Source organism: Chiloscyllium plagiosum, chromosome 17 (assembly GCF_004010195.1).
Source record: "Chiloscyllium plagiosum isolate BGI_BamShark_2017 chromosome 17, ASM401019v2, whole genome shotgun sequence".
In the NCBI taxonomy this organism is placed as follows: domain Eukaryota; kingdom Metazoa; phylum Chordata; class Chondrichthyes; order Orectolobiformes; family Hemiscylliidae; genus Chiloscyllium; species Chiloscyllium plagiosum.
In genome coordinates this window covers 59854036-59881500 of record NC_057726.1, presented here as the reverse complement: position 1 = coordinate 59881500, position 27465 = coordinate 59854036, and the positions used below count along the sequence as shown (strand labels likewise).

General features: G+C 40.9%; 2 protein-coding genes across 2 annotated transcripts in view; one reads left to right on the top strand and one right to left on the bottom strand.

Moving 5' to 3' along the window:
* The window catches only part of LOC122558545 (Y+L amino acid transporter 2-like), a 93102-nt gene extending 85015 nt beyond the window's left edge, over positions 1–8087 (top strand). Inside the window, exons 7-8 of the mRNA XM_043707254.1 lie at positions 5469–5618; positions 7896–8087. Of these exons, the coding sequence (XP_043563189.1) occupies positions 5469–5618; positions 7896–8087 (342 nt within the window). The remainder of the gene's footprint in view (positions 1–5468; positions 5619–7895) is intronic.
* Positions 8088–11877: 3790 nt separating this feature from the next.
* slc7a6os (solute carrier family 7 member 6 opposite strand) lies at positions 11878–26204 on the bottom strand. Its single transcript, XM_043707253.1, has 5 exons — positions 25976–26204; positions 20569–20835; positions 19221–19346; positions 13014–13229; positions 11878–12721 (listed from the first exon to the last, which is right to left on the bottom strand). Exons 1-5 carry the CDS (start codon positions 26141–26143, stop codon positions 12539–12541), a joined length of 960 nt encoding a protein of 319 aa, XP_043563188.1. The 5' UTR covers positions 26144–26204; the 3' UTR covers positions 11878–12538.
* Between the last annotated feature and the right edge of the window lie 1261 nt (positions 26205–27465).

Sequence of the window (27465 nt, the reverse complement as noted above, 5' to 3'; positions counted from 1 at the left end):
AGCCCGAAAGGGGGAAAAGATATTGTCTCATGTCCCAAATGAGATCTAGAGTCATAGAGACATACAGCAGGGAAACAGACCTTTCTGTCCAACTCGTCCATGCCAATCAGATATCCCAACCCAAACTAGTCCTACCTGCCAGCACCCAGCCCATATTCTTCCAAACCCTTCTTTTTCATAAACCCATCCAAATGACTTCTAAATGTTGCAATTGTACTAGCCTCCACCACTTCCTCTGGCAGCCCATTCCATACACATACCACCCTCTGCTTGAAAAAGTTCCCCTTAGGTCTCTTTTATATTTTTCCCCTCTCACCCTAAACCTATGCCCTCCAGTTCTGGACTCCCCCACCCCAAGGAAAAAGACTTTGTCTGTTTATCCTATCCATGTCCCTCATGATTTTATAAACCTCTACAAGGTCACCCTTCAGCTTCTGACACTGCAGAGAAAACAGCCCTAGCCTGTTCAGCCTCTCCCTATAGCTCAAATCCTCCAACCCTGGCAACATCCTTGTAAATCTTTTCTGAACCCTTTCAAGTTTCACAACATCCTTCCGATAAGAAGGAGACCAGAATTGCACGCGATATTCCAAAAGTGGCTGAACCACTGTCTTGTACAGCCGCAACATGACCTCCCAACTCCTGTACTCAATACTCTAACCAATAAAGGAAACAATAAAGGAAAGCATACCAAACGCCTTCTTCACTATCCTATCTACCTGCAACTCTACTTTTAAGCAATTATGTACCTGCACTCCAACAGCTCTTTGTTCAGCAACACTCCCTTTGACCCTACCAGTAAGTATATATGTCCTGCTAAGATTTGCTTTCCCAAAATGCAGTATCTTGCATTTATCTAAATTAAACTCCATCTGTCACTTCTCAGCCCATCTGATCAAGATCCCATTGTAATCTGAGGTAACCCTCTTCGCTGTCCACTACACTTCTAATTTTAGTGTCATCTGCAAACTTACTAACTGTACCTCTTATGCTCGCATCCAAATCATTTATATAAATGACATAGAGGTCCCAGCACCAATCCTTGTGGCACTCCACTGGTCACAGGCCTCCAGTCTGAAAAACATCCCTCACCACCACCCTCTGCCTTCTACCTTTGAGCCAGTTCTGTATCCAAATGGCTAGTTCTCCCTGTATTCCATGAGATCTAACCTTGCTAATCAGTCTCCCAGGGGGAACCTTGTCGAACACCTTACTGAAGTCCATATAGATTATGTCCTTCGCTCTGCCCTCATCAATCCTCTTTGTTACTTCTTCAAAAAACTCAATCACATTTGTGAGACATGATTTCCCATGACAAAGCCATATTGATTATCCCTAATAATTCCTTGCCTTTCCAAATACGTGTACATCCTGTCCCACAGGATTCCCTTCAACAACTTGGCCACCACCGATGTCGGGGTCACTGGTCTATAGTTCTCTGGCTTGACTTGACCACCTTTCTTAAACAGTGGCACCATGTTAGCCAATCTCCAGTCTTCCAGCACCTCACCAATGACTATGGATGATACAAATATCTCAAGAGGCCCAACAATCTCTTCCCTAGCTTCCCACAGAGTTCTAGGGTACACCTCATCAAGTCTGGGGGATTTATCCACTTTTATGTGTTTCAAGATATCCAGCACTTCCTCCTCTGTAATATGGACATTTTTCAAGATGTCCCCATCTATTTCCCTACATTCTATATCTTCCACGTCCTTTTCACAGTAAACACTGATGTGAAATACTCATTTAGTACCTCTCCCATCTCCTGCGATTCCACACAAAGGCCGCCTTGCTGATCTTTTAAGGGTCCCTACTCTCTCCCTAGTTACCCTTTTGTCCTTAATGTACTTGTGAAAACCCTTTGGATTCTCCTTAACCCTATTTGCCAAAGCTATTTCATGTCCCCTTTTTGCCCTCCTGATTTCCCTCTTAAGTAGACGCCTACTGCCTTTTGTACTCTAAGAATTCATTCAATCTATCTTTTCTATACCTGACATAAGTTTCCTTCTTTTTCTTAACCAAACCCTCAATTTCTTTAGTCATCCAGCATTCCCTACACCTGCCAGCCTTTTTTTCACTCTAACAGGAATATCCTGTCTCTGGACTCTCGTTGTCTCATTTCTGAAGGCTTCCCATTTTCCAGCCGTCCCTTTACCTGCGAACATCTGCCCCCAATCAGCTTTTGAAAGTCCTTGCCTAATACTGTCAAAAGTAGCCTTCCTCCAATTTAGTACTTCAAATTTTAGATCTGCTCTGTCCTTTTCCATCACTATTTTAAAACTATTAGAATTATGGCTACTGGCCCCAAAGTGCTCTCTCACTGACAGCTCAGTCACCTGCCCTGCCTTATTTCCCAAGAGTAGGTCATGTTTTGCACCTTCTTTAGTAGGTACGTCCACATACTGAATCAGAAAATTTTCTTGTACACACTTAACACTATGACAGTCCCAGTCTATGTTTCGAAAGTTAAAATCCCCTACCATAACCACCCTATTATTCTTACAGATAACTGAGATCTCCTCACAAATCTGTTTCTCAATTTCCCAATGACTATTAGTGCATCTATAATACAATACCAATAAGGTATCATTCCTTTCTTATTTCTCAGTTCAACACAAATAACGTCCCTGGATGTATTGCCGAGAATATCCTCCCTCGGTACAGCTGGAATGTTATCCCTTCCCAAAAATGCCACTCCCCATCCTCTTTCGCCTCGCTTTTTGTCCTTCCTGCAGCATTGGCCATCCTGTCCAACCCTGAGCCATGTTTCTGTCATTGCTATGATATCCCAGTCCCATGTTCCTAACCATGCCGAGTTCATCTGTCCTTCCCTGTTAGGCCTCTTGCATTGAAATAAATGCAGTTTAATTTATCAGTCCTACCGTGTTCTCTGCTTTGTCCCTGCCTGCCATGACTGTTTGACTCACCTTTGTTCTCAACTGTACCAGTCTCAGATTGATCTCTTTCCACACTATCTCCCTGGGTCCCACCCATCCACCTTAATAATTTAAATCCTCCTGAGCAGCTCTAACAAATCTCCCTGCCAGTACAGAGGAACCTCGATTATCGAAATAGCAATTATCCGAAAGAGATCTTGAGGTCCCGACAGAAACATTACATCAAAGACATGTTTCCAATAGTGATCTGTTTACAGTGATTAAACAGGCATGTCTCCAAATGACTGACCTCCCGTCCTCTCTCTTCCCACACTTTCCCTGGTGTTCTACACAGGGGTGTACCCTAAACCCCCCCCCTCGTCCCCAGATAATCTTTCCAACATTGTCCTGTACAGGGTAAATGTGGAACCTGTCAAAAAGTTGTAGTAAAATGTTGTGTGTCTGTGTGTGCTATTTGGAGACTCACCCCACAAAGGCAGTTGCAGCAGTCTTTTGGTGTCCAGTCCTGCTGCCCCGGAGTGTGGGCAGGGGTGGAAGGGGGAGGTTGGTGTTGGTGGGGATGGGGGGCAGAGTTGGACAAGGTTGGGGGAACAGGCGAGGGTCATAGGACGGGGTTGTAGAGTGGGCGGTGTTGGACGGGATTGGGGTGGGGTCAGGTTTGGGGGCAGGAGGTGAGTAGGGGTTGTGTTGGATGGGTTTGGGGGTGGCCAGGGGCGTGTTGGATGGGGATGGGGTGGGGTTGATGGAGTTGGGGGCGGGGCTCGCATGCTGTGCTGCTGCAGTCTCCTGAACAGGGAACAGACTTTAAAAACTCCCAAGCCCCTGAGGAAAGGCATTTAATCGATTATCTGAATGAAATAGTGCCCATCCATCTTGTTCGAATAATCGAGGTTCCCCTGTATATTAGACCCCTTCCAATTCAGGTGCAATTGATCCTCCTTGTACAGGTAACTTCTACCCCAGAAGAGATTCCAATGATCCAAAAATGTGAATCCTTCTCCGATACACTAGCTCCTCAGCCATGCATGCATCTGCTCTATCCTCCTTTTTCTACCCTCAGTAGCTCGCAGCACCGGGAGTAATCCAGATATTACTACTCTCAAGGACCACCTTTTTAAATTCCTACCTCTCTATATTCTCCCTTAAGAATCTCATCTTTTCCCTTCCTTTGTCATTGGTTCCATTGTGTACAATGACCTCCTGCTGGTTCCTCTCCTGCTTGAGAACATTCTACACCCTCTGAGACATCCTTGATCCTGTCACCAGGGAAGCAACACACCATTATTTTTCACTGCCAGCCCAGAAACATCTGTCTGTGCCTCGGACTAGAGAGTCCCCTAACACAATTGATCTCTTCGAGCCCAATGTACCCCTCATTGCATTAGAGCCAGTCTCAATACCAGAAATGTTCTTGCTACATTCCCCTGAGAATCCATCATCCACTACATTTTCCAAAGCAGCATACTTGTTTGAAATGGGGATAGCCACAGAAGACTCCTGTGAAAATGAAATCTATCTGAAATGGGGGCATTCATGCAATGCAGCTGTTTTCCGGATCCTCCAAATCATCTAAACTGAGATACCTGGTCCTGTTTTTCATAAAAAGTAGACATCCTGTAGAATGGTCTAGTCTTAAACAGTCATTCGAACATTTCAATGCCTATGCAACAAGTGCTTCAGCACTTTGCAATGTTCTTAAGCTGTGAAAAGCATTAAATAACAGTCTTTTGATTGGCCACTTTACTAACAAGCAACTTTTATCTTTGAAACATTTTCACTATGCAGTTTCACTCAAATACATGAAGAACTCTCTATTTCCATTTATATGATCCTGTAGGAACAAGTAGAACCTTACTTAAGTAATCAATTCTCTGCTGGATTATTTAACTTTCCCTTGTAAAGACTTTGTGTGCCAAAAGAATATGTTTAGCTTGTTAAGGAATTTACACAAGGAAATCTGTCAGTGTCCTGTGGAAAATGGCAGGATTTAATGTAGGACAGACTTTGGCAAACCAAGGTCAGACCCATTTGCAGAGATCTGTAGAGACTATTTTGTCACTAAATAGAATTCCAATGCCAGAGTGGTTCTTTTGTAACAGGTTTGGTAACAGGATTTTTTCAGTGACATGGGATAAAATTTGTCTAAATAGGGTTGTGTGAACTCCTCACTGAAAGTAATAAAAATAGTTTAAGAACAACCTGGCAGCTGACATCTAAGTATCTGACCTTGGCTATCAACTGTTTAAATGCCACATTCAGAAAATAGTATGCTTTGATTGGGCTGATTTAGATTAACTCTAAAACTGGACTAAAGTCACAGCCTATGTTTCTTTTTATGGTGCCACTCACAAATTAGATATGCCATTGTGATATCTGTGAGTACAGCAGTGGCAAGACATGCAAAAGATTTAGCAGCTGTTTCACTACATATTTTAACTTTTTATTCAAAGGTTTGTATGTTGAAAAAAAAAAGTCCCCAGGCTTTCCGTCTTTAGAATATAATGAAGGATTTCTCAAGAGTTGCTACAACTCTAATTAGTGTCTAATGATGATGTTCACTCTTGGCAGGGTATACTAACAATGATCTTCTTGATTGTGGAGGACATATTTGAACTTATTTACTACTATAGCTTCATTTATTGGCTCTTTATGGGATTGACTATCATCGGGCAAATCTATCTACGCTATAAGCAGCCAAACAGACGCAGGCCTCTCAAGGTAAGGCCTACGTATACAGAAATCCAGGCGATTAGAAGGTTTAACCAATGAATAATTCAACTAAGATTATGATGTTCCTAATCTTCTATTGTGCAAAGTTTACTAATCTTAGATTGGGAATAAGTACAATTGGCCTCTGTTTCCCTGGGTTGGCCAAGAGAAAAATTAATATGGTTGTAATAATTATCCATTAAACTCTGCTGGAAAGCATGTAAGCATATCCAATAAGAATATTGTTAGATTTGATGTGGTGCCCCTGCTGCAAAGCCTGACAAGGTCAGACATCCTGTACAACCATGCCTAATATAAAGAGTAAGTACTTTGGGAATGGTGGTGAGAATATTGTTGAGAAAAGCTCACCTTGCCTTGTAATCTATTAAGATATAAGGGACAAAGAACTCCCAAATTCCACTATTTAATGAAAATACGATCAATTTATTCCTTAACTCTAAAAGGGAACATTAAAAAACTATTCACAACTCTAAGCCCCCCCTCTTCTCTTAACTGATTATCTGCCTTCAACTTTATAACAATTAGCACACTTATTAAAATTACATCAACTTCATTTCAAAACTATACAGCAGCTATTGTCGTTGTCTCTTCTTCCGGCTGAAGATCTCCCTGGGTCATCATCTTTTACTGTAAATATTTTTTACATGAAGAAGGTACCTTTGATAGTGTTTTTGAATGGCAGTCTCTCTCAGTGGTAATGGCAGTTACTCTGTCTGACTTTCAAATTGCCTGCCTTTTTTATCCCAACATCAGATCGTCTCATTGGTTCAATGTTGGCCAAATAAATTCAAAATTGATTGGGATTTAGTATCCTGGGTGTAATTTAAACTGATTGGTTAAATTCAAATTGTTGTCAAAACCACCACCAACTCAGGTACCTATTTCACAGCCAAATGTTACATAATTTAAATTTTCCAGTACACTGAGACTGCTAGTTAGTCATATGACAGGTGCTTGTAAGCTCTCAGTGCAAAACAGCATTCATTCTCTATAAGTACAATAACATGCCTTCAACTTCAAGGCAGTAAATAAAAACTAGAATTCAAAGTTGGTTTCAGTAATAGAGACTTTGAAACTTTTATTCAATATCATGTATTACCCATCTTGTTCACTGACATCCTTTGAGGAAGGAAATCTGCCATTTTTGTCCAGCCTACAAGTGACTTCAGAGTCACGGCAAGGTGGTTGACTTTCAACTGTCCTCTGAAATAGCCTCCCAGCCCACTTGATTGTATTAAACCACAGCAGAAAGAATGAATCAGTGCTCTGGTGTGCCAAGTAGTATTCCATCACCTTGAAAGGGCATTTGGAGATGAACAACAGATGCTGGCCTTGCCTGTGTCAATCTCATCTCATGAATGATTTTTTTTAAGCCAACACATTAAGCCAGAAGAATTAGCTGTTTGAACCATGGTCTTTGTTTAATGGTTAGATGTTTTCTCATCAACCTGTTCAGAGATTTATTACACACCTCTACAGCAGCTAGGTCTTGAACTGCTTTCACTGTCTGGTGAGAATGGAGGAAAGAAATTTGAATCTGGTATCCCACTCTTAATTACTGTCCAGTGACAAGCTGAATAAAATACATATACAGTTAATTGGTAACAGAAACACCTTTGGTCGTGATGTTTCTCAGGCTCTCTTAGAAATAATAGCCAAGTTGTGAGGTACCTTAACATTGAGAAATACCACCTTCAGGGAAGGTGGGGGTCAGGGGTGGCAGTGGAGGGGTGGGTGGGTGTAATTTCAAAATACATAACTGGATTCACTACTTTATAAAATCTAAGGTTAAAGACTTCTATTTCAGTAAAGAAATGCTGAGATCAAAATAGTATGAGCGAAAAGTACACCAGACTCCGAGTATATTTAATGTTTCCCATTGTTAATCTTTAACAATTTAGCTCGACTTTTAAGGTTTTGCACCCTTTTTCTGCATTGTCCACCAAGGGAATCCCAATCCTATCAAATCCTTTAATCATCTTGAATAACTCAATTGAGTTATTCTGATAACAATCTGCATTCAAGGGAATTTCAACTGATTCCAAACAAGTTGCCCTTGTCATTTAATTCTTTTAACCTGGTATTGAGTAAATCTGTAGTGCAATGGCCTGTTTATCTTTCCTGATATGTAGAAGCAAGAAATTAATGTATTCTAGTAGTCTGATTCCTGCTGGCTAATTTACAATTTAATACAAAGCTTATAACGTTTGCTTTCATTTCTTACAATTCTTATAAGTCTGATCTCTCTTCTTTCTCACCAATCAGCTCAACCTGTTTTGCCCAATTTTATTCTGTCTATGTACCGCCTGTTTGACAGCAATACCTGCATACACCGATGGTATGAATTCCCTGATTGGGATTGCAATTGTGTTGTCTGGACTACCAGTCTTCATCATTGGTCACTGTGTAGCAAAAATAAAATGGCCAATTTGTATCCAAAGAATTACAAGTAGGTAACAGGTGTGTTTGTAAATAATGTGTTTGTAAATAATGAGCTTTTAAATGACAAATAGCTACAGCGTCTTAGATTCTGTTAAACATGTTCATGCCAAAATTTATCTACAGGAATATTGTTCTTTTCAAATAGTAATGACAAGTCACCTAGTACCTCCTCAAAAGCTAGTCTAAACACAAGTGAAGCCCTGAGCCTACTTGTGATATGACAATCTCTTTCTAAAACTGATTGGCCAGACCACCAGGGATAACTCCCTTGCTCTTCTTCAAAGTAGTGCCTTGTATTTCTTTTAAATCCACTTGAATGTGTGATAGGGCCTTGATTTAACAATGAGAAACAGCATCTTGTCAGTACTGCACCAAAGGGTCAGCCTTCATTTTAATGTGCAAGAATTGGAGGAGTGTGACTTGAAAGTTTCTGACTCAAAGGTAAACTTTATTAATCAGAAACAGACCCTTGGTCCAACTCGGCCGTGCTGACCAGACATGTCAATCTGACCTAGTCGCATTTGCCAGCATTTGGCCCATATCCCTCAAAACCCTTCCTGTTCTGACCCTCATCTGGATGCCTTTTAAATGTTGTAACTGTAGCCACCTCCATCCCTTCCTCTAGCAGCTCGTTTCAACCATGCACGACTCTCTCCACAAAAGATTACCCCTCAGGGTGTTTTTAAATCATTCCCCTCTCACCTTAAACCTATGCCCTTCAGTCTTGGATTTTCCCCCACCCTCTGAAAAATACCTTAACTATTCACCCTATCCATGCCCCTTAATTTTATAAACCTCTAAGGTAACCACACAACCTCTGATGCCCCGGGGGTAAAAAGAAAAGTTCCAGCCTATTCAGCCTCTCCCTATAATTCAAACCCTCCAGCTCCAGCAACATTTTTGTAAATCTTTTCTGTACCCACTTAAGTGTAACAACATCCTTCCTAAAGAAGGGTGACCAGAATTGTACAGTGCAGTCTTCTAAAAGTGGCCTCACCAATGTCCTGTACAGCTGCAACATGACATCCCATGTCCTACACTCAATGTTTTTTCATGTAACATGGGCATCGCTGACTAGATCAATAGTTAGTGCCCATTCACCACCTCTTGAATCCTTGCAATTCGTGTGGTTTAGGTACACTTGATAGTGTTGATTTTGATCCAGCTACAATGAAGGAACAGCAACATAGTTCCAAATCAGGAACTGTGTGCGCCATGGAGGGCAACTTGCAGGTAGTGACATTCCTGTGCATCCGTTGTTATAATCCTTCTAGGTAACAAAGGAACATAGGAAGATTCTGTGGGGAAAACCTTGGTGAGTTGCTGCAGTGCTGTGGAAGTGAATGTTGAGGATGAGATAAAAATGGGGTGCCAATCATGAGAGATATTTTTACCTGAACGGTGTCAAGTTACAAATTGAGTCATATCTTACAATTTTGTTGCAATAGTTCAAAATCACTTCAATGACAATAACGCTTTAAGCTGTCTCGCAGTAATGGATGGTGCTACTGGGAAAATATAGTTAGTGTGCATGCAACATGATTCAAAGCATAAAACAACTACTTTGCTCACAATTTTACCATCTTCAAAGCTTCACAAAAAAGTCCTTCCTTTCCTGAAACTAATTTAGCAACCTGTCCAACTACGATGTATTAGAGTGGCACAGCGATTAGCTCTGCTACTTCACAGTAGCAGGGACCCACGTTCAATTCCAGCCTTGGGCTACGATAGGGCTTGTGAAGCAAGAGTCAGAAAAATAGATTTTTAGGGGGCTTCAGAACTGGGAGGTAGAGATTAGAGATGTGGAAGAATGAAATTGGTAAACATAAATGGAAATTTTTAATTTGACTAGATAACTTGATTATTTTTCCAATGTGTGTGGTTTGAATGAGAACTACTTTTCTCCACAGCTAAAACATGTAAAAGCTTGCAGCTGTTATTTTACTGCGTCAAGATCGACAAAGATCACAGTCCAGTTGTGACAAATACTGGCAGAGTGGATGAACAGAGTTGACAAGGAAATTACAAACTAAATTCCTCACAGCTGCAATACCTGAGTTTGATGTCAGACTGAATAAACTGATTAGCATTAAATGTGTGAATTTATGTTTTGCTGTGCTTTACACCATGACATATATACACAGTCCAAGATGTTTAATACAGAAAAAGTAGCTAGTTTCACTTTAACAATGTTAAAAATATTTATTCAATTATATTTTTTAAACGCAAATGTTAAGTCAATCTAGCAAAAGCTCATTGGAAAAAAAGTGGTAGATTAGAGGCAAATAAAAGATTTTTTTACATTTCTACGGAATCAGTGACTCACCCTGTTCCTGTCAAGGTACGGGATTGTTAGGGAAAGTTGCAGCCACACACAAAATGTTGTTTAATAGTTCTGTAGCTTGGATTGGAATATTTTATTGCCAAACAATATGCTAGAATATTTTTCTTGCCCAACGTTTTCACTTTAAGTGATACAGGAGTATTTCCAAAATTTCCTTCTTTGTGGTTACTTGGTTTAGACTATGTTTGCATCATTGCACAGCCATAAACATGGATGGTAGTGCCACAGCAATAAACCAACAGTTGCTCCCAGCAATGTTTTGTCAATTTAGTCGTCCTTACGATTCACAGATTTGGTCACTCATACTGTTCTGTGTGGTCTTTTTGATTGTGGAAAATCCAACTTTCAGAAAATGAAGCTACAATTTCAGACTTTCAGATAACTGTTTGTGTATAACTAGTTTTGGAATATATTTCAAATTTTAACTTGACTTAATCCCACAGAAACAAAACTTCACTAATGAAGTAGTTCTTTAATATAAAGATAACAAAAAGTTAAGTTTACAATTTTGGGGTCAGCAAGATGGCAGAACTTCATAAACACCAATTGCCCTGAACCACCTCAGTTTCAATCTAACCCTTAAATGTACTTGTTTCCATCAACCTCAAGTACACAAAAAAAGGGTTTAAAAAAGAGAAAAATATTTTGGACCACTACTCAGATGACTACTCAGTTTAGCTTTTCTACACAAATGCTGTTGTGGGTGTAGAGGAAAGTCACATTAAAACCTTTTCAAATTATGAGACAAAATATGTTGTGACTATTACTAACGAGTTTGCACATTCTCCCCATGTCTGCATGGGTTTCATCCGGGTGCTCTGGTTTCCTCCCACAGTCCAAAGATGCGCAGGTTAGGTGAATTGGCCATGTTAAATTGTCTGTAGTGTTGGGTGAAAGGGTAAATGTAGGGGAATGGGTCTGGGTGGGTTGCTCTTTGGAGGGTCGGTGTGGACTTGTTGGGCCGAAGGGCCTGTTTCCACACTAAGTAATCTAATCTAATCTACTAAATAATTGGATTTCAACTCTCGGCATAAAAGGCAGAATGTACTCTCAATTTGCCAGCGGGAATCATTTAGTGAGATATTAGGATTGCCCAGGGTATACATAGCACACTATTTTGTTAATGGTGGGACGATTGTATTCTTTTCAAAAAAGTTTACTTATTCATGTTATGACAGCAAAAGGGCTGTTTGACTATTAAATAAAAATTTTGGATTAACAACTGTCATTCCCCTGAAGGTATGCTGAGACACAAATTTAAATGTATAAATGGGTATCTGTTCAAATACGGTTTTTAAAAAGCCTATTCACTTCACCTAAAATCAAAAACATCTTCCACATAAGCCATCAAGGTGAAAGAAAGAATAAATATAAATGAAGATATCCCTTTTACTATTTGAATAGAACAGACAATCATGAATGTGAGAAAATGCTACATTTCATTACTAAATATAGAAGCAGGACATTTAGAAAAAACTTTAATACCATCAAGCAGAGTCAACATGGTTTTGTGAAATGAAAATTACACTTTAACAAATTTATTAGTGTTCTTTCGGGATAAAACAAGCAGGGTAAATAAAGGGGTATGAGGAGATATTGTAAATTTGAATTTCCAAAAGTCACTTGGTAAGCTACCACAAAGGAGGTTACTATATAAGAACTTATGGGGATGCTTTATTAGCATGGATAGAAAATAGGCTAAATAAAAGGAAACTGAATCAGGTTAAATGCTGCATTTTCAGACTCAATATCCATGCTTACGAGTTGCAGATGGCCATGGTACAATAGCACTGCTCACAAGACTGCCTCCGGAACTGCATCCTAGTTGAGAATTGCAAACAAGTGGATATCGATCTCTCACCTCAAGACCGGTAGATAAATTGTGTTTCTTAAGACTTTCTTAATCTTCCAACGTGAGGCTAAAAATACCCCTCGAAATATGGACTTGTAACTCCTCTACTTAAATTATTACAATTTTAGATGCAGGAAACTTTCATAAGCATATATTGAGACAAGAGAGTCTTTTAGTCTGCAATGGATCAGTTCTACTTTCATTAAGTTGAATGAAGTTTTTTACCATTCATACATTAAATAGATAAATATAATGTCACCAGCATGAAAATTAATTAGATTCATCATCGTTGATACATTGCCTGTGGTTATCATCTTCCTCCTCTGAATTATCTTCACTATTCCAATAACTTTCAGATGAATCCTCATCTGGGTAATCATTCCGCCAATTATTTTCTTCATTTTCATCATCCTCGTCCTCATATGCTTCATCTGCAATCATTTCATCGACAACCTGTAACAAGCAACGTTACACATTGTACTAAGAACATAACCAGTTTGTATACCATTTCCCAGGTCACAAAGATGCCTATTAGTCTGCACACAAACACTCAATGCACAAGGGTTATTGATTACAACAGAAAACGCAGAATCACCACACAAACTGTCTTCAGTTCTTATTTTTAGAATTCACACTAAGGATGGTGTTTTGAAATACTGTCTTGACTGAAGACAACAGAAACATTTGACTGAAACATATTAAATTAACTTTGAAAGCAAAGACAAAGTTAGACTGCATAACTCACCAGTTCATTCTCTTCATAACATGGCATCACTGACAGAATACCCTGAATTTCATCTCCTGTAATGCAGCTGTCAGTATAGTATATGTCATAAACGTACTCCTCCATATTCTCTCGATGCTCTGTTCCTGGACCAGAGTCTGACACCACAAGCTTCTCTCGGATCATTTTTACAGAATTACACAGAATCTCAGTGTCATCCTGCACCAGGTCAGGATCCTAAAATGGAACAAATCTTGAATGTAAAATGATGGGCTGACCTGAAATGATTATTCATTGAAGAAAACATTTCAGTTACAGTGGCATATAACTGATTATAATGCCTCATTCCTAATGAGCGCCTGATCCCCAAAACATGGATTCCCCTGCTCCTTGGATGCTGCCTGACCTGCTGTGCTTTTCCAGCACCACACTCTCGACTCTGATCTCCAGCATCTGTAGTCCTCACTTCCTCCTATATTAATGCTTTGGTAAACTACCGACTGCAGATCGCCTCCAAGTTACATACCATTCTGACTCGGGATTATACCACCGTTTCTTCACTGTTGCTGGATCAACGTCCGAGAGCTCCCTTCATAATAGCACTGTGGGTATGCCTGCTCATGAGGACTCCAACAATTTATAAAGTCAGCTTACTATCTTCTCCAAAACAATTTGAAAAGGGCATTAAATTTGGCCTATGCAGTCACACTGGAGTTCAAAAAGGGGTAAAATCTCCTAAGAATATTGTTCTTAAAGCTGCAAATTCTGAAGTTCCTGTTACTGTCTCTTCTTAATACATTTTGTTAGAACATGGTGGCAAAGTGTAACTACCACAGGGGGCAGAAAGAATGGAAAACAAGGAGATCTCATCCAAAGCTGGTAAACAGGGAAGAATACTATCATCAAAACTATGCAAAGCTCCTCACTGTTAATACAATAAAACCCCTTTTGTCTAAAGCATCAGCAGCTCTTTTTTGCTAAACAGTATATGGAAATCAATTAAGTTCCAAACCACTGCAAACTTGGTTTTAACCGTGATCTTATGAGCCGGTACTCTCGATAAACCAGCAAAAATTATAAAACTTAATACTGGAAATTCACTGAATTATCATGATCTCTACAATGTGACAGTAGTCAGCTTAAGGTGAGAGTGAGAAGGCTCCCTGCAGGTAAGTTTTATTTAAGGCAAGTTTACATTATTATCTCAGTGATTGATGCTGTAAATAAAATGTAACAGCAATGTGCATTACTTCATGTGTGTTTTTACATTGATTGTGTGGACCTCTTAATCAAACGGCACATACCTGATCCTGTATGTGCTGGTTTGCCATAATTTCACACTATTCCACAAATAGAAATGAGAATGCAAGCATGATCATACCTTTCCTCATGTATTAGTTCCAAATTAGGACATGCTATAGATGGGATGTATCAGATTCTTTTTTAATTCACTCCAAGGATGTGCATATAACTCCAAGGATGTGCTGGTTGGGCCTATGCTGTTGCCCTTGAGAAAGTAATGAGCTATCTTCTTGAACGGCTGCAGTACATTTGGTGTAGATAGATCCACAATGTAGTGACAGAGCGAGATTCAGATTTTGACCCAGTGACAGGTCAGAATGTTGACTAGCTTGAAAGAAGTCTTCCCATTTATCAGCTGGTCTTATCCTTCCAGGTGGTAGTGATCATGGGTTTGGAAGGTGTTGCCTAAGGAACCTTGTTGAATTTCTGCAGAGCTACTAGTAGATGGTGCACACTGCTGTTACTACTTGGTGGTGGAACAAATGGACCAATGGCATCTATTGTCAGGCTGATTGACTTTTGATCAAAGCCTGAAACAAACACAGAAATACAGGAAGTAGAAGCAAGAATAAGGCATTTGGCCCTTTGAGCCCAATCATGGCGGATTGTCCAACTCTCTGGGTAAAGGAATTTTGCTTCATCTCAGTCAATCCTTAGACTGTGATCCCTAGATCTGGGCTCCCAGCCATGGGGAGCATCCTTCCTGCACCTATTCAGTCTAGCCCTGTTAGAATTTTATAGGTTTTTATGAGATGCCCCTAATTCTTCTGAACTCCAGCTAATAAAATCCTAACCTATTCAAAGTCTACTCACATGTCAGTCAGTGCACCTCATTATATTGAATATGCAGCTGCAGCCCCTTACTAACCAGCTGAGCTGAAAATCATTTCCTTTCACAGCATATAAAGTACAATGAGATGTCGGGCAAATTTGTCCCCAAAACACCTGAGAAAATTCAATCCGGGGGACCCAGTCAGGAAAATGTCACCTTTATAAACAGAATGGAAGGACAGTTCTCTCCTGTCCTTGCTGCTGACAGTTTCACCAATAAAGAGCGAGGAAAAGGAATGGGCAATGAGCCAGTCACTTTTTAGTGGAGGCTGGGAGAATAAGCCAGAAACCCTTTTTTTGCTGTGGCAGCTGAGCAACATATCCAGGGTTTTAGGAAAAAAAGCTTCTAAGGATTGTGGAGTGACAGGGAACCTGTGGAAGGCTGGCAGGCTTTGAGGCAAGAAGATGTAAATGCTGGGCAAGACAGAGAGGCTGCAAAGGGATCAGGGAGATGGAAGCTTCAGAGATGGTAACAGTGGGGGAAGCTGCGGGTGATAGTGGGAGAGAGAGGGGCTGCAGGTGGGAGTGGGAGAGGGGGAGGCTATGGTCATGGATTAAGGAAGCCTGCAAGGGAGATGGAGAAGAAAAAATGAAGTGGCAAAGAAAGGAAGAATCATAAAAACATTTAAACCTTTCAACAAAGGGACACTCATCTAACTGGAAGGCAGGAAAACCTGAAAACACTAATGAATTATAGCCTAAGGCTGCATATCTACAATAGGAGGACAAAGGCTGTGGATGTCATTTTAAAAAACAGTGTGTTAATTGTTAAGTTTAAGCCAAGATTGGGATCTGAGACAGTAAGGAGGATACTAACTATCTGGTTAAAAAATGTTCCAACTTCGAGAACTTGTAATGGAAATTCATGAGCTCGTTCTCAACAGTCTGGCAAATGTGTTGAGTTTTGTTAGTTCTTTTGAAAATGACCTTTTGTTGCCAACTTATGTCTAATTAAATATTGTGCTTTCTAGGAAATCAATACTTTCCCTGTATGTTGTGGTTTTAAATTTAATGGGACAGTTGAAATTGAGGAGATTGAGAAATCATTTTATTCTATTTATGTGAATCCATACATTAACACAAATACAGAAGGCAATGTTACCACATGACTGCATCACCCAACATTAGTTTGAGAGAATGAAAAAATAATGCCTGAAAACCAACAAGTCGCCTTGAAAGTTTTTCAGAAGAACCAGTTGAAAATAATTGTGCCCCACTGTGTATTCTAACTTGATCCGTCATCAACTCAACAAACTTGTGGTTATGGAAGGTAGCAATTACTCCAATATTAAACCAACCAGAATCCGGCTTTCAACCTCATTAACATATGACTTCTGCTCATATTACACTTACAGCAATATTTGCAAGATGATTTTTAAAAATTAAATAATCAATTGAGAACAGCTGAAGAACAAGTCTCAAGCAAGCACACAGACCAGCTCCTACAAAGAAAATTAGGTTTAACCTCTATTAATCACTGTTTGGACCTCAACTGGAGTACTCTCTCGTAGTCTGGATACTACATATTAGGAATGATACCAAGGATATGGAGGGGGTGCACAGATATTTATTAGAATAGGTTCAGGATTGAAAGTCTTCAGTAATTTGGAGGCTGCAAAGTTGGGATCATTTCCTTGGAACAGAAGACAAAGGAGGCATTTAATAGAGTAAAGAAGGAAACTTTACCCAAAAACGTTGTGATCCACCTAAGAAGTGCTAGTAATAGATTTGAAAACAACTTTCAAAGTGGAACTGAGTAAGTATTTCACAAGGAGTAAAACTCCCAATGGTGTGAACTCAGAAATGGCAGTCACTAAATCAATAGTTTGATTCAGTTTTCACAGAGCACTTTTGTACCATCCCAATAGTAATACACGATGCAGAGATTATAGAAAGGGAAGCATTTAGAACAATCGCCACTCGGGAAATTCATTTTGCAAATATTGCTGTTAATGCTATATGAGCAGAAGTCGCATGTTAATGAGAGGTTGAAAGCAGGATTCTGGTTGGTTTAATATTGGGAGTAATTGCTACCTTCCATAACCACAAGTTTGTTGAGTTGATGACGGATCAAGTTAGAACACACAGTGAGGCACAGTTATTTTCAACTGATTTTTCTGAAAAAATTAGAACTGAAGGTCCCCAGGGCCAGATGGCCCATAAGCTAGGGTTTTAAAGGAAATGGCAGCAGAATTAGTGAATCCATTAGTTACAATATTGCAAAACTCCTTGGATGTAGAAAAGGTTCCAGTGGATTGGAAAAATGCTAATATAAAGCCCTTGTTCAAAAAAAGGAGGGAGGCAGAAAATAGGAAAATGCAGACCAGTTAGTTTAACATCTGTTGCTGAGAAGTTATTAGAATCCATTAAGGAAGTAATAACAGGACAGTTCAAAAGGTCAAAATACAATCCATCACAATCAGCATTGTTTTATGAAGGATAAATTATGTTTGACTATTTTGAGAGAGTTCTTTGAAGATACACGAAGCAATATGAATAATGGGGATCTGGCAGATAAGATGTATCTGGACGTCCAGAAGGCATTTGATAAGGTACCACACAAAAGGTGAAAACACAAGGCAAGTTCAATGAGGTTAGCAGTAATTTATTAGCTTGGATTGGGGATTGGCTAACCATCAGAAAGCAGAGTCAGGATAAATGGCCTTTTTCTGGTTGGCAAGATACCACAGGTTCAGTCCTTGAGCCTCAACTATGATTTGGATGGAGGGTATAACATGCTATAGCCAAATTTGCAGATGACACTAAAATAGGTAGAAAGTACATTGCAATGAATAAATTTACAAATGGATATGGAAAGGTTAGATGTATGTGTAGGTTAAGTGCCAGATGAAGCTTAATCTGGATAAGTGTAAAGTTATCCACTTCGGATGGAGGAATGGAAAGGTAAATTATCTAAATGGAGAGAAATTTCAGTGTTTTGATGCAGAGGAATGTGCATGCCCTTGTGAATGAATTGCAAAAAACTATGCAGGTATAAGGAAGGGAAATGGAATTTTGGCATTTATTGCGAAAGGAATGAAGTATAAAAGTGGGTAAGTGTTGCTGCAACTGTACAGATCATGAGTGACTCTGCAACTGGAGCAGTGCTTTTAGCTTTGATGCCCTTGAGAAGGGGTGTAGTTGTACTGCAGACAATTCAGAGGAAGTTCATTGGATTGACTCCACAGATGAGAGATTTGTCTAATGAAGAAATATTTTCTGGGAGATAGAAGGGGAGATCTAATTGAGGAATACAAGGTATCAAAGGGGATTGACAAAGTAGACGTAGAAAGGATGTTTTTTCATGTAGGGCAATCCAGTGCAAAAGGTCATAGCTTTAGGATAAGGGGTGGCAGACTTCAAACAGAGGTGGGGAGAAATTACTTATTTCTAAGGGTCATGAATCCGTGGAATCTGTGGGGGCGGCAAGGTGGCTCAGTGGTTAGCACTGTTGCCTCACAACGCGCAGTATCCGGGTTCAAATCCAGTCTTGGGCGACTGTCTGCATGGGATTTGTCCGGGTGTTCTGGTTTCATCCTAAAGTCCAAAGTTGTACAGATTAGTGTGGATTAGCCATGCTAAATTGTCCAGAGTGTTCAGGGATATATAGGTTAAGTGCATTGGTCACAGGTAAATGTAAGGGAATGGGTCTGGGTGGGTTACTCTTCGGAGGGTTGGTGTGGACTTGTTGAACTGAAGGGCCTGTTTCCACACTGGAGGAACTCTATGAAATTCACTACCCTTAAATGCAGTGGATTCTGGGACTTTGACAAATTTAAAGAAGAAGGTAGACAGATTTTTAAAATTAGACATGGGTTGAAGTGTTATGGAAAGAGGGCAGGAAAGTGGATCTGAGGTAGAGATGACGTCAGCCATAATTGTATCAAATGGCAGAGCAGACTCAAAAGGGCTGCATTACCTACTCATGGTCCTAATTTTTATTTTCAGAATTGTGCAGATGAGAGGCAGAGTGCAATTAATTGCGGAGAAAGCTGGCCTAGGTAGATCATGGCAATTGGCCTTTCTGTACTGTGTGATTCAACTATTCACTGAAAGCAGAAGTTAACAGATAATTTCACAAGTTCCTGGCCCCACCTTAGAAAGTTTGTGCTCAGAGTCTTCTTCATACTTTTCAAGTTGCTCATCTTGCTGGACAATATCAAACACTTGGATTTCTGCTGCAGATTCAACGTTGTCTTTGTTACATCTAAAGGATGTTTCCTTTAAGACAAGAATCATCAAAATGTATTTCTAAAAGGGTTATGAACTTTTGTTCAAAACAATTTAACCTAGATCAGAAATATATCAATGCACCCCACTGGGTCTCAGTACTGCTGAAAGACTACAGAACAAACAATTTACATAAGCCATTTCTTCAGCTTATTTTGTTCATTCCCTTCCCTCCCATACAAAACACCATTCCCTCCTCTCCCTGTCATCTTCCTTTAATTCTCCCAAATAAGGAAAACTAATTCCAAAATATTTCATCCTTCCAGAGTAAAATACTTTTAATTACTAACTAATTAACTGACTTAAATCATTATAAAAAGCTTTTTCTCTGCATCTTATCCAGAAGGTCATTCCAACTCCAGGTCATTCTTTACATTAATAATTTCTGACTAATGCTTAAGTTTTATTACAATAATTTGAATGTTATCCTCCATATTCATCTTTTCTGTGCTATTATATGTTTAACATGTTTACAAAATTCCCTTTCAGTAGCTGCTTTTCATAGTTGAAGACCTTACTTTCTCTTCAGACAATTCAATCCTAAGAAACAGCCCGATATCTGTTTTCTGACTTTCCACAGTGCCCTCATTATATCAGATACCTATTACCTTGCTCCAGGAGGCATTAAAATTTGGTCAATGACAAAAAAGAATGAGCTTAGCTGTCAACTTCAGTTCAAGTGAAACTAGTGATCTATGAACAGGTCAAACTGAATACTAAAATACAATTAACTTTGCTTTTGTGAATTCTCTAGCTAAAACAGGATGAGGAAGAGGACAATGGTTGGCTTTCTACTTATTTCTATTTAATTTCTTTCAAGCCAGAGTGTGCAGGTTTATGGAGACGAGATTCACATAAGTTTAACTGGAAACCACATATCCACTCCACAGTCACACGGGCTCTTTGACATTCTCTGCCTGAACACAAGAATTCCTGCTTGCAGATGATGCTGAAAGGCCATTGCCAGCCATTTAAATGTATTCTGGCATGACAACATCCAAAAACTAAAAATAAGAGTAACCTGGGGAACAAAAGAATGATTAATGCAGCAGAGCTTCTTATAATTCACAAGCAGAAGATATCAGGAGAAGGGAATTGCCAGATTACTGGTAAACAGTTATTTCCATTTACAACAGTGTCTCATATCAACTATTGCTCATTAGGCAAGCAATTTTTAATGTAGTTGTCTTTAATAAGAGCCACTATACATTACCTTACAGCTACCTCCATTTTCTTCAAACCGACCTCCGAAGGTTTCTGCTCCAGCCTGGTGCGCACACTTCACATCATCTGACTGAGATTCAGAAAACTCTGTTGAAAATTTTGTTCTATGGCTAGCAATAACTTTGTACCGATTCTTCTCACTGGCTGCCTTGCGAGATGCTCGTGCACACATCTGGACACGCCGAACACTGGTGTCAGAAGGTTTAAGGGCCAGTAAAGCTTTGTCTTTTGAGAGTACTGCTTTCACAGGAGCATCCTACAGAGAAAGTACGACAGATGAATCCTCACATAAAAGTGGTTTCAACAAATGTTGAACAACAATATATAAAAACAAAGTGCTGAAGAAAAGCAGCTGGTCTAACAATGCCAGTTAAGCAAAGGGGTGTCTTTGCAATCACAGACAGTAACATTGAAGTCCAAATGTTAGTTGCTTTCCTGTCTCCAACAATGCTGTTATATCTGCCTTCCTTTCCACAGCAATTTGTGTTCATTGCCTCTGCTTTTACTAAGCTTGTAACAGCATTTTCTTTTTAAATTGCTTGCATGCAAATTAATTCACATCCAAGTTCAGGAGCTCACTGTTCAAAATAGTCTTTATTTAATAAGTAGAAGAGAATTTTGATTTTGACATGAGAAAAAAAAATTATGAAAGCCAACACCATAAAGTCATAAAGATGTACTGCATGGAAACAGACCTTCGGTCCAACTCACCCATGCCGACCAGATATCTTAACCTAATCTATTCTCATTTGCCAGCACCTGGCCCACATCCCTGTAAATCCTTCCTATTCATATCCTCATCCAAATGCCTTTTAAATGTTGCAACTGTACTAACCTCTACCACCTCCTCTGGCAGCTCATTCATACATGCAAAACCCGCTGTGTGAAAAAGTTGCTCCTTAGGTCCCTTTTATATCTTTCCCCTCTCACCCTCAACTTATGCCCTCTAGTTCTGGACTCCCCTACCCCAGGGAAAAGACTTTGTCTATTTTCCATATCCATGTCTCTCAGGATTTTATAAACCTCTGCAAGGTCACCCCTCAGCCTCCGATTCTCCAGGGAAAAATCCCAGCCTATTCAGCCTCTCCTTGTAGCTCAAATCCTCCAGCCTTGGCAACATCCTTGTAAATCTTTTCTGAACTCTTTCAAATTTCACAACGTCCTTCCGGTAGGAAGGAGACCAGAATTGCACACAATATTCCAAAAGCGTCCTAACCAATGTCCTGTACAGCCGCAACATGACCTCCCAACTCCTATACTCAATACTCTGACCAATAAAGGAAAGCATATCAAACGCCTTCTTCATTATCCTATCCACCTGCAACTCCACTTTCAACGAGCTGTGAACCTGCACTCCAAGGTCTCTTTGTTCAGCAACACTCCCTAGGATTTCAAAGTTTGTGAGAATATACCGACCACTGCAGCGGACAGCTGGAACTGACAACCAGAAGCGGCAGAAACAAACCACTATAAATGCCGGAGGAAACATCACAGAAGCACGTCACAGGAGGCTTCCATCCCCTAGATAGAGGACTAAACGTCTGCAACACAAATTCCCAGCTCGGCGAACAGAACCACAACACTCCCCAGGACTTTACTATTAAGTATATAAGCTCTGCTCTGATTTGCTTTTCCAAAATGCAGCACCTCGTATTTATCTAAGTTAAACTCCATCTGCCACTCCTCAGCCCATTGGCTCATCTGATCAAGATCCTGTTGTACTCTGAGGCAATCTTCTTCGCTGCCCACTACACCACCAACATCTGCAAACTTACTAACTATATCTCTGGTGTTCATATCCAAATTATTTATATAAATGACGAAAAGTAGTTGACCCTGCACTGATCCTTGTGGCACTCCACTGGTCACAGGCCTCCAGCCTGAAAAACAACCCTCCAGCATCACCCTCAGTCTTTTACCTTTGAGCCAGTTCTGTATCCAAATGGCTCCAAATATCCAATCTCCCTGTATTCCATGAGATCGAACCTTGCTAACCAATCTCCCATGGGGAACCTTGTCGAATGCCTTACTGAAGTCTACATAGTTCACATCCACCTCTCTGCCCTCTTAAGTATACTCCTACTGCCTTTATACTCTAAGGATTTACTCAATCTCTCCTGTCTATACCGGTCATACGCTTCCTTCTCTTAACTAAAACGTCAACTCCTCTCATCATCCAGCATTCCCTACACCTACCAGACTTTCTTTTCACCCTAACAGAAATATACTGTCTCTGGACTCTCGTTATCTCATTTCTGAAGGCTTCCCATTTTCCAGTCATCCCAATAGCTGCAAACATCTGCCCCCAATTAGCTTTTGAAAGTTCTTGCCTAATACTGTCAAAATTAGTCTTTCTCCAAATTAGAACTTTAACTTTTAGATCTGGTCTATCCTTTTCCATCATTATTTTAAAACTAATAAAATTATGGTTGCTGGCCCCAAAGTGATCCCCCATTGACACCTCAGTCACCTGCCCTGCCTTATTTCGTAAGAATAGGTCATGTTTTGCATCTTCTCTAGTAGGTACATCCACAGACTGAATCTGAAAATTTTCTTGCACACACTTAAACTCCTCTCCATCTAAACCCTTAATAGTATGGCAGTCCCAGTCTATGTTTGGAAAGTTAAAATCACCTACCATAACCACCCTATTATTCTTACAGATAACTGAGATCTCCACAGAAATTTGTTTCTCAATTTCATTCTGACTATTACAGGGCCTATAATACAATCCCAATAAGGTGATCATCCCTTTCGTATTTCTCAGTTCCACCCAAATAACTTCCCTGGACGTATTCCCAGGAATATCCTCCCTCGGTACTGCTGTAATACTATCCTTTATCAAAAACGTCACTCCCCCTCCTCTCTTGACCCCCCCACCATTTCTATCTTTCCTATAGCATTTGTATCCTGGAATATTGACCTGCCAGTCCTGTCCATCCCTGAGTCACATTTCTGTAATTGCTATGATATCCCAGTCCCATGCCCTGAGTTCATCTGCCTTCCCTGTTAGGCCTCTTACATTCAAGTAAATGCAGTTTAATATATCATCCTACCTTATTCTCTGCTTTGTCCATGACTGTTTGACTTGCTTCTTTTCCCAACTGTACCAGTCTCTGATCTCTTTCCTCACTATCTCTCTGGGGCCCACCTTACTAGTTTAAATCCTCACGAGCAGCTCTAGCAAATCTCCCTGCCAGTGTATTAGTCCCCTTCCAATTCAGGTGCAATCCATCCTTCTTGTACAGGTTAACCGCAGAAGAGATTCCAATTATCCAAAAATGTGAATCCTTCTCCCAGACATCAGCTCCTCAGCCACGCATTAATCTGCTCTATCCTCCTATTCCTACCCTCAATAGCTTGTAGCACCAGGAGAAATCCAGATATTACTATCCTCGAGGACATCCTTTTAAGATTCCTGCCTAACTTCCTATATTCTCCGTTCAGAATATCATCCTTTTCCCTTCCTATGTCATTGGTTCCAATGGGTACAATGACTTTTTGCTGGTCCCTCTCCCCTTTGAGAACATTCTGCACTCAGACATTCTTGATCCTGGCACCAGGGAGGCAACACCATTCTGATTTTTCACTGCTGGCTGCAGAAATGTCTATCTGTGCCTCTGACTTAAGAGTACCCTATCACAATTGATCGCTTGTAACCAGACATACCCCTCATTACATTAGAGCCGGTCTTAATACCAGAAACTTGTCTATTTGCGCTACATTCCCCTAAGAGTCCATCACTCCCTACATTTTCCAAAACAGCATTCTTGTTTGACTGGTAACTCCAGTTAGATTATTTATGGCAAAATGTTTCTCTAAATCCAGAAACCAGGTAGCCATGGAAGCCAAATGTCAGGCGTTGCTCACTTTGTAAATGAAGCTACATACAGGATCACGGGATATACACTTCCCCAGTAATACTGCAGGAAATAGCTTAAAACATCCTTTCAGTTTATGATTTTTTTTTACATAAAAGGGAACTGCAAAGGAAAATATTCTCTCAAAACTTCCTTCACCTTTAATAATTTCAGTCAATGGTTCTCATCAAGATTGCACCCCAGTCCTCTTGCAAATTCCACTTCATTGTTTCCTCAGGAAGTAAATAAAACTGCTATGTTTTTTCATGTCAAACATCTGAGCAACCATAAAACCAGGTATTTTATTGAATTGCCAAAGTATGATATAATGGAATCAGGTAGTACAATATTGATGTACAATGGTCACAACATGCCTACGATGCAGATTCCCATTAAAATCTTACCAGGCACATCAACAGACCTCCTAAAATTACATACTTTTTCAAAAAGGAAAGATTTCCTTCTTTAATGACGTGCTTGCATTTATTCATTTGATGGTGACTCCAGTAATGTCACTATTGGGGAAATGCTTAACCATATTGATGGAAATAGCAAGTTGGCTTGGGTACTCGGCATCAGTATGCAGGAGGGGACTGTATCCCAGGTCAAAGAAATGATTTATGGAAGAGGTTAGGAGTGGGTGCAATTTACAGGAGAATGGAGAGTGGCTGCAGGCAGATCCCAATCCAAGGAGCCTTCAATAAAGTGGCGAGAGGCTGCCCTCTGGCTCAGGACCACCAGAGCATTGCTCATATAAGAATCTAGACTCAAATAACTGCTGGGTATGATTCTACTGCCAAGGCTCCAATGTTTCTGTACTGGCAGCTGCTTGAAAATTCCAACATAAAACAGCAAATAAAACAGAGCAGACATGAGAGAAACTCAGACAATTCAGCAGCACGCAGAGAGAGAAACATTTAACACTTTCCGTCAAATACTGTACATCGCTTCTTCAGAGCAGTTCTGAAGTCAGAGCTATAGGGAGAGGCGGAACAGGCTATTTCCCCTGGAACATTGGAGTTTGAGGGGTGACTGTATCAAAGTTTACAAAATCATGAGGGGTATGCATAGTGAGAATAGTCAAGGTCTTTTCCCTGGGGTGGTGGAGTCCAGAACTAGAGGGCATAGGTTTAGGGTGAGAGGGGAAAGATATAAAGGGGCAATATTTTCACACAGAAGGTGGTACGTGAATGGAATGAGCTGCCAGAGGAAGTGGTGGAGGCTAGTATAATTGGAACATTTAAGAGGCATTTGAATGGGTATATGAATAGGAAGGGTTTGGAGGGATATGGGCCGGGTGCTGGCAGGTGGGACTAGATTGGGTTGGGATATCTGGCCGGGATGGACCGAAGGGTCTGTTTCCATGCTGTACATCCCTATACCTTTACTCGAAAAGTTAATACTATTTCACTTCACAGACACAATACTCTACTTTTATTGGACAGCAGCTGAACACCGTTTTTCGTCAATAAACACTTTCGCCCCAAACAACGAAACAAATCTGAAACAACCTCAGGGCCCCCGAACCGGCCTTACTCGACTGCCAACGGTGGCGGCCAACTTGAAAAGGGTCCGCACGACATGCTGCCCACAGTCAGGCTCTCCGGCCTCATCAGCAGCCCGCAAACGCTTGCAGGCGAGGAGGAACGCCTCGGCTGGCTCAGCACCGCGTTTCCGTTTCACCCGCAACACGGCAGCCGCCATGACAGCGCCCCACAGATCCTGATCCGCCAACTACCAGACCCCGCCCATCGACGGGGCGTTCCTCGTCCAGACCCCGCCTACACAGACTCCGCCCACCGACGGGGCGTTCCCCGCTCAGACCCCGCCTACACAGACTCCGCCCACTGACTGGATGTTCCTGCCCACTCAGACTCCGCCCATACCCCGACATCGCCCACAGGGTAGCCACGCCCCTCCAGTATTGCCGTCACGTAATAGCCCTGCCCACTCCTATGCGCCGACTGCAGGATAGCCGGCCCACACTCTGACCCCGCTCACAAGCCTTCCCTTAGACCCCACCCACTCCTAGATGACGCCGTTACCTAGACTTTGCATCCAGACACTGGCTCCTCCCTCCTACAGCCGATACGACAGCCAGACTCCGCCCACTAACTGCTCACCTCCACCTGGGGAACCCCGCCCTCTCTCGCACTCAAGCTCCGCCCATTCCCCGTGCTCCATTCCCACCTGCTTACCCAAGTTAAACATCATACAACACCAGGGTATAGTCCAACAGGTTTAATTGGAAGCACTAGCTTTCGGTGCGGTTTGTCCCGGGCAGCGCCGTGACGCGGGACTCCGTGCTCTACGGCCTGTTCCCCGGGACACACACCGAGATGATCCTGGTGGATCAACTCGGTGAAGGACGCTCTCTGGGCGGTCCGAAACCTGTTGATCTTCCAGCTGAAGGAGTTGACTCCGACTGAGTGTTGCAGATTGGCACATTCCAAGGTCCAGGACTACGTGTTGAGGGATGCGCTGAAGCTTGGGGCAGCTGCTGCCAAGGCGCGGTGGGGAAAGACCACCATGTAACATCTGCCTGCCTAAGAAGAACAGGGGGCCCACGCAGTCATTTGGGGTCTGCTGACACCTCAGCTAAATATATGGATATATGATTGATAAATGTACAGACCTGTATATACAAATGATAAATTCTGATCTCTGTATGCAAATGTTTACGTATGTATGGCATGACCAACGGTATAGACCATCAAATTACTTTATGAATAAAATATACAGACCTGCATATACAAATGATAAATTCTGATCTCTGTATGCAAGTGTTTACGTATGTATGGCATGACCAACTGTACAGACCATCAAATTATTTTATGAATAAAGTATATTTTTGAAATTAAAAAAAAGTCAATTAATCATTATTTTTCTGATTATTTCCCACTGTCCCTGGGCAAAATTTAACATTGACGACAAGGGGTCTTCGAGGCTGGTGAGAACTCCATGTTGCCTCTTTTCAGGAAAATCCAGTCTACTGTATCAAGTTCATACAATACAAAAATCATTGG

Excerpts from the sequence above, each read along its gene's own strand:
- slc7a6os (XM_043707253.1), bottom strand. The coding sequence starts at position 26,143 with ATGGCGGCTGCCGTGTTGCGGGTGAAACGGAAACGCGGTGCTGAGCCA. Across the intron at positions 13,230-19,220 it reads CTGAGCACAAACTTTCTAAG|GATCCTGACCTGGTGCAGGA; the intron begins GTGGGGCCAGGA and ends GTTCCATTTTAG. Across the intron at positions 12,722-13,013 it reads GTTATGAAGAGAATGAACTG|GTTGTCGATGAAATGATTGC; the intron begins GTGAGTTATGCA and ends TGCTTGTTACAG.